Here is a 7,831-nt window from a genome sequence, read left to right on the forward strand (position 1 = left end):
CAGGTGGGTGATCTCTGATCACTAATCAGCCTGATTGATTTTACTGCTCAAAGACTGTAGCACATCTGCTGAAGGAGCTACAGTGCAAGCATGTACACTCTCAGAAATAGGGGTACCAAAGTGTACCAAAAAGGGTACAAATGCTTGTCGCTGGGGGTGTTCCTTTTTGAAGGACATTTCTGTACCCTTTAGGCTTGGTACATTTTTGTACCTTATGAAGTTGTACCATCTGAAGTACAATCATGTACTTTCCTAAGACATAAATGTACCTTGAAACTATAGTACAGAAATGTTCCCTTGAAAAGGGTACAATAGGGTACCTATGAGGGTACCCCCCCAGCGACAACCTATTTCGTACCTAAAGAGACAAAAATGTACCCCCAATAGTCCAAAATATTTGGTTATTTAACCATTTATTTTCGATAATAGAATCACATCAAAGCACTTAAACAACCACAGGAATACATCCTTGATTACATTCGTATATTGCCATAGGACATAGGTGTCAAACTCTGGCCCGCGGGCCAAATTTGGCCCGCAGCCTAATTACATTTGGCCCGCGAAGCCATACCAGATTACTATTAGAGCTGGCCTACTGGTATTATACAGCTAATATATACATTGTTTAGTATTAAGCTTTGCTTGTTCCACATTCAGTTTTTCACCAAAACTTGTTTGAGTCCATAAGAAGAGATTCATTCTTATATCTGGAGGAAGATATTTTTCAATAAATATTAACGTTAGCCCGCGACCTTGTTCTAGATTTGAATTTTGGCCCACTGTGTATTTGAGTTTGACACCCCTGCCATAGGACATGTCAAGAAAAATACATTCATTTAAAAAAAAAAAAAAAGAAGAAGAAAAAAAGTAAACAATCACATAAAGACATTAAACACCTGAACACAATGTTTTGACGGATCACAGAGATGGCATGTATTTAAAAAACTGTCCACACAAATGTTTTGCTCTACTTCAACAAGCACGCACATACATACGCACGCGCACGCACACATACATACATACATAAAAATGTTCTTGCAATCACGTCACACAGAATACCTCAAGGACACAAACCGCCTATCATCAACTTAATAGGTGTCTAGAGCTTGAAAGTCTAATTCATTTCCTGGATTGAACAGGATCCAGTCATTGTCAACTGCCACTTGGTAAGCATGGAAATGACATTCACAAGTGCAAGGAAGTAACAGTTTCCCACACAATACCCAACAAGTATCAACATTCAAAATATACTTGATTTTAAGGAATATAGGTATGGCTTCAGTGTGTACATGGCCAACTACAAAAACATCCTCAAGTTCATATTTGACACTGCTGACAGATATAGCAGACACACGCTGAAGCACTTTATCCTGAAAATGCACATCTGTAAAACTTTTGTTCATTTCCAGAGCATTCTGTAAGTCACCTGGCAGAGATGAAAATGGCACACTGACACTTGTGCTGAGTGAATGTTCAAAGTCAACAAGCAACTTATCTGAAGAAAACTCCCAGCACTGTTTCATTTGATGACGATTGCTAAGAGTTGCAGTGATGTTTACAAAGTTTTTGCATTTACTCGCTAGATTTTTGAAATATTGATGCTTGCTTTCATATCTCATACACCACAAAGGGCGAAGAGGACCATACATCAAAATCAGCATTGGGTAGTCAATAAGGTAGTGACACTTGGGTGGGGGCGTATTTAATAGAGTTGGTTAAGTACCCTGGCGACACTTACTGGCAGGGGTTTGTCTCCCTGGTCTCCTATGTTGACAATGCAGTTCTGAAGAAAGACAAGTGTTTTCTTGAAGTATGCAGGGTAGGTCATGTTGAACACGAAGAAGGTGGAGAATGCTGAGATGTAGGCCTCATCCAGCGAGCGGCACGAGCAAACATCCACTCCTTCAACTGTCACAACACGGCGACACTGTCTTAAGAGGGCAGTTGTCCAACTCTTATCCTTCATTCGAATGGTTGGGTATGGACTCGTGGGAGTATTCTGCAGAAGAGGAAGAAAAACATTAGTATACAGTATGTTTAAGCAATATGTGCCAAGTGGATTTTCAACAGATTCCTCAAATTACCTTCTTTATTTGCTAGAAAACAAAACTGTCTATTCTGATAACCTGTAAACATGGCCCATACTCCAAACAAAAAGCTTCTTGACCAATGACTGTTGTGGTAGTGTTTGATAAGCTGCTAAAGTTTGACATAATATTCAAGGGCAAAAGCAATCACCCCTGACAGTGACAGTACCTGTGAAGAAGAATTTCCCTAAGGGGACAATAAAGGTCTATCTATCTATATAAACACCAGACAAAACCCAAGAGCACAGCAGCACTGTGGATTAACAGCAGTGTTTCCCCTACATTAGCTTAGCTGTGATGCTGAACCGCAGCTGAATTCAGCTCCATGCCAACAAAACACCAAGAATGAAACTTGTGGCCAAAGGCTATGCATTGCATCATGCATTTACCTCTCCAAGGATGATGAAATCTTCTATCTTCTCCTTGAAGATGGATGGCAAGAGAAGTGCCCCCTTGAAGTCAATTCCTAGGTCATACAGATGCAAATGCACTTCATTAGATTTTGATAGCATGCAAATTCCCATTAACATGCTCTTCACATGACACTATGGTACATCAATTATCTTTGGAAGAGAGAGCAAATGAATTGTCACAAAATTTACTATTTGTATGAGGTCAAATTAGCACCTGTAATGTCTTCAGCCAGTGCATTCTCTCTTGCCTCCATGTAGACCTTCTTCAGTGGCAAATCCTTGGTCATTTGAAGAACAGCAGTGAAGTTTTTGCTAAAGCGGCGACAGATGTTGTCTTGGCAGGGATGCATTAAATCAACCTCATCACACAACTGGAAATGAAAAGAGCAGAATAGACAAAAGAATGACATTTTACATCGAGGATTTAAACTTTTGACATGTTTAAAGACACAGACTGGAGATAAATGTAAAGTGCTTTAACCCTTGAACAAAAATTCTAAAGCTAATAAACAGATTGATTAATCAGTTAGTACAGAAAATAATAATAATCAGATTTAGAGACAAAAAAAATCATTAGCTGTTTCCCCAATCATCTTAACAATTCTTGGGTTGCAGACAGTGTCCCTGCGCAGAGCTTACAGTTCTCATATTCGAAAATCCCAAATCCCACTAAGTAGGTGGAATGGTACAAATGTGTACCTTCCATTGTTTAAAATCCCTTTGAGCGGGAAACACGTTAGATGGGATGAATTTTGCTTAGAGAACGATTTTGTTAATACCTATATTTACATACTAGCATGTTTTGAGAAATTATTGATTTTTTTACATTGTTGTACACGGTTAGTGACTATTTATTGATAAAACACTGGAATACGGCGGGCAGACAGACGTTGAACATTCCACCAACAGTCTAAATAGTCCACATTTGTACCTTTCTTTGTTTAAAACTTAGCTAACTGCTAGCATTCACCCATGTTAAAGCTAGCTCTTCGGACTTTTGCTAACTCTACTGTAAAATTACACGTTGTAATTTTTATAAAAACACAAAATCACACCCGACTTACCTCTAAACCTTTGCGCCTCGTCGTCTGACATCAATGCCTTCTTCCATCAACTTTTTAAGGAGCTCCTCCGTGTCGATAACCCCCTGAGAGTCATTTTCTGCGTCAACGCTAGTCAGCGCGGAGGCGGAGCACTCATCGCTGCTGGCTTTTCAGCCTTTGGGATTAATGCGCGTTGCGAACTTGATACATGGACATTGTGGTATTAATGCGTTTGGAAACCGTTATGCTGTCTTGGCGAACTATATTTGTAACTTACAAAATGTAGTCACCGTAACATAAAAATCTGCTTGACATTTTAACTTCCAAAGAACCTCGGTTTAACTTGATGTTGCAAATTCCATAAAAACCTCCCAATTAATGAACAATTCTAGGATGTAGTAAAAGCGAAAAAGTAAATGGCCAAACATAACAGTAAAATGATTTCACGTTTTTGAAAGATTTAAAACATTAAAAAATTATAACTGGAACTTAATAAAATGGAAATGGACCAGTTTTTTTTAACATCATTTGGTTGTGCCTGCATGTCATTGTGTGTGTTTTTAAAATATAATTTAACATAACTTACACAAAGGTAGGTTACAGATATTCTTTGCATCATAGGATAATTTATGTACAGAGGAGAGGACCAACAGATTTGATTATAACATGTAGCTTTTATGAGCACACTCACATCTCATATGAATTTTACAATTAACCAGGCCCATCCAGATTTTCCCATGCTGACCCATTACCACATTCTGCCACTGTCACTGCAGTACAGGTCAAAATGGTACAGATTTGTACTTTATTTCAAATTGTACCTTTAAAGGGGCATTTCTGGACTTTTAAAGACCAGTATTGTACTTTTAAGGGAACATTTTTAAAAAATGTACCTATAGGTACAAAAATGTTCTTCTCTCGTACCTCTATTTCTGAGAGTGTACAAGCCAATATCGCCATCTAGTGTCCGTCTGCAGAACTGTTTCTGTCCTGCAGCTTCAGCACTGCTCTGTGTCCTCTGAGCTCGAGTGCGAGGCCTCCATCAGCAAAAGTCCAAACGTTCCAAATATTACCATCAAACATTTACAAATCCACTCAAGAGGAAGCAAACGTTTATAAATAGATCGTAAACACTTTCACAGTTTTTATGTTTTTACTCATTTTTAAATTCATTTTGTTTGTCTTAATGTGCCTTTATCACTAATTTTACTTATTACTCTAAATATGTTCTCTATGTAATCTATTTTCTACACTAAAGCATATATATGTATGTATTTATTGAAACGTGTTAAATAAATGTAATTTTTTTTATCCAACAATCAAATCTAATTGGGATTAAAAAGCAGCAAAAACATCCAGATGCCAACAAGATGATTCAAAGCTACTCACAGCTTCTCTCCATCTGCAGCTTTGGCATCCTGAACCAGAAAAACCGAACCAAAACTTCCTCGGCCCAGATTCTGCAGGATGCTGTATCGCTTAGCGACCAGACCACCGCCTCCGGGGGTCAAAGGTTGGCCGGCTGCCACCTCCTGGAACCGAGGCATCCTGTCAGCTCACCTGTGGAATAAGAAGAGGCGACGGAGAGCTCAGAGTCACTAAAAGCGCAGTTCGACTTCCCCGAATGGGAAAATGATATCCATGTATTACGTCTGTGTGTTCACACTGGCCCTCCACAGTAATTCACTGGTCCAGTGTTCCATGACCAGGACGAAATACGTGTCATGTTCCTTCCACCGCCCGACAATATCCTCAGTCGTAATCAGTAACGCTACAGCCGCAATATACACAGTACAGGTAGAGCACCGCTTTCCCCTCCCGAGTCGCCTGATGGTTATCAGCTGCATCCAAAGTCCCACAGGCTAACCAAGCCTGATAAGACTCCTTCTTTAGCACGATGGTTCCTTTTACCTCTGATGTCCACCATCTTCTGTGGTTAGCACCATGACAGGCACCAACCACCTTGCAGCCCCAGCTCAGTGCAGCAGCTTCAGCAATGGCGGGGCTGAACATGGTGCATTCAAACTCAGTGTTTCCCTTGGAATGCTGTCAACTCTCTGCCAGGGATGGGAGTCTCCCGGACTGTGGGCTCTGCTAGGCATTTCCAGTGTACCCTCAGTATACATTTAGGCACATTGGGTCTATCCAACATCCTCCTTGGCCACCTGATCCAACCCACTGCATCTGGTTGAAACCTCTCAACCTCACGCATAAGCTCACGCTCCTTCCACACCAGGTGACGTTTCATGTCTCGATAGCCGGGCATTGGTCTACCAGGATCTCCACCCTTGGTCGCCACCCAGCACACTGCATGCAACCCCTAAGCCACCTTCTGAGGGTGGTGGGCCTACAGGATTGTGAGCCCAAGTCCTTTCCTGCCTGGCTCCAGGGCGGGACCCCGGCAACCCTATCTCAGACACGTTGAACTGTTTCCTAGGCTTTTCACTCATGAGGGTTTCTGAATAGCTCTTTGTCTGGTCCTTCACCCAGGACCAATTTGTCATTTGACAACATAGCCCCTGGGATTCCTGGGATACACAAAACCCTCCACCATGATAAGGTAGCGATTCACAGAGGGGATCATAGATTAATTTCTAAAGACAGAGTAAAATAAAATCACAGATGTGGTATTTCTTTCATTCTGAAAAGAAGAAGAAACCAAAAAAGTCTAAGAAACAATCAAATCCATCCCAGAGTGAGAGAAGTGAAGCAGAAAACTGTTAAGGCTTTCATCAGAGGAGTTATTTTATTTTGAAAACATTTCAGGAAATTGGTTTTATTTTGAAAATGTGACCGGACCCATAAATGCACACACTCAATCGCTTTGTCCGTTAATGGAACTCGGGTACCAGTATCATGTCTTTTTAAACAACTGTTTTCTCGAGCTTAGAGCATGCGCGGGTGGAGGATACGACAACCGGAAGCTTATCAGCTGTTTGTATCCGCTGCTTTAATCAGCTCGTTTGTTCCCGTAAAACCGACGGCGGAGACGAAAAAAGGAGAAAAAGAGCTAAAAGTGTCCGATAGTGAAGTTCTGAGGATCTCGAGTAGCGGAAAAGCTGCCGCGTCATCTCGCGATATTTGGGTTTTTAAATGAACCATTTAACCAGGTAAATAAACTGGAGCGATGATTTGTTGCTCGTTTGTGTTGTTGTGTTTGCACATCTCTGTTGCTTGTGGGGCTCGCACACAAGAATTTCACTCGCATGTGCTGTGCCAGTGTGCCTGCACATGTGATGTGACAATAAAAGTGATTTGATTTGATTTGTTGTGTTGTTTACCTGCAGCAACTCTGGATGGCGGACTTCCGTGTTTCCATGGAAACTAAAAACAACGAACGCGCAGGCGCACTGACAAATGCAGGGGAGGAGCTTACGTCAGGAGCTCTCACCAGGTGTTCTCACCTTGTTTACTTCCTGCGACCAATCTGCTGCTTCCTCTGTGGTCACATGAAGCTGAGGCGACACAAACTGAATATATTGCATACTGTTACTTCTTGCTGTCAGTAGCATTTAAGCTGACAAAGCAACAAGCTGTGTTGAAAGACCTTCAAACTATACGTCAGTTTTCACATTTTATTTTATTAGAATAAAAAAATATATAAGCGATGCTTTTCTCTGAATTCTATCGATACGTTTGTGCTGCAAGAAATTGTTAAAAAATGAAGCATTTTCTAAGGACAGCATGAAAAACAGTAAAGAAAGAAAAATGCTGCCTCTTTCCTATTGGTTGAAAAATGTACCATGTCGACCAATTGAAAAAAAACCCCCGACAACACGTGGTTGTTTAGGAAGAGAGAGAGAGGGCGGGATTTGTGATGTTTAGTGTGTTGGGAGTGTGTTGTGTGTCAGTGAGGGCACTAATGAATGTGACAAAGGCTGCAGTGCAAACACTGTCTCCAGGTGGAAACAGGAGCAGTGATGCACGTCCTGCTGTCAGGCCTGCAGCTTTGTCCCTGTGCTGTTCTCTGTCTCGTGGCCACAAACTCATTTTCTTCACTGACACCAATGATTCGTGCGGCATCTTATTGTGACACCTGCTTGTTCTCTCCAGTGGCGGTCCTAGCCTGTTTGGCGCCCCGGGCGAACCCCCCCCCCACACACACACACACACACACACACACACACAAACAGACACATAAAACATATTAAGGATTGTACATTAACATAAAACTGTTGTCGAAATTCACCAGAGAAACACAAACACACACACACATGAAGAGAGAGAGAGTATGCATTGTATGAGAACAGGACAAATCAACAACTGACAATCACTAATTAATATTAAA

The 7,831-nt window shown here is 41.2% G+C and overlaps 2 protein-coding genes across 2 annotated transcripts in view; both read right to left on the reverse strand.

The window, feature by feature from the left end:
* nek11 (NIMA-related kinase 11) overlaps nt 1–7,142 on the reverse strand; it is a 43,747-nt gene extending 36,605 nt beyond the window's left edge. Inside the window, 2 exon segments of the mRNA XM_080308656.1 lie at nt 4,933–5,103; nt 6,825–7,142. Coding sequence (XP_080164782.1) covers nt 4,933–5,090 — 158 coding nt within the window. The 5' untranslated portion in view covers nt 5,091–5,103; nt 6,825–7,142.
* LOC113008672 (uncharacterized) lies at nt 395–3,685 on the reverse strand. The gene is made up of 4 exons (XM_080308183.1): nt 3,565–3,685; nt 2,715–2,871; nt 2,477–2,553; nt 395–1,999 (listed from the first exon to the last, which is right to left on the reverse strand). The coding sequence occupies exons 2-4, from the start codon at nt 2,848–2,850 to the stop codon at nt 1,703–1,705; spliced, it is 510 nt and encodes a 169-aa protein (XP_080164309.1). The 5' UTR covers nt 2,851–2,871; nt 3,565–3,685; the 3' UTR covers nt 395–1,702.
* Nucleotides 7,143–7,831: the final 689 nt, after the last annotated feature.

The sequence above is a fragment of the Astatotilapia calliptera genome, chromosome 11, assembly GCF_964374335.1.
Source record: "Astatotilapia calliptera chromosome 11, fAstCal68.1, whole genome shotgun sequence".
Lineage (NCBI taxonomy): Eukaryota > Metazoa > Chordata > Actinopteri > Cichliformes > Cichlidae > Astatotilapia > Astatotilapia calliptera.

Excerpts from the sequence above, each read along its gene's own strand:
- LOC113008672 (XM_080308183.1), bottom strand. The coding sequence starts at position 2,850 with ATGCATCCCTGCCAAGACAACATCTGTCGCCGCTTTAGCAAAAACTTC. Across the intron at positions 2,554-2,714 it reads ACTGGCTGAAGACATTACAG|GAATTGACTTCAAGGGGGCA; the intron begins GTGCTAATTTGA and ends TGTATGACCTAG. Across the intron at positions 2,000-2,476 it reads ATTTCATCATCCTTGGAGAG|AATACTCCCACGAGTCCATA; the intron begins GTAAATGCATGA and ends CCTCTTCTGCAG.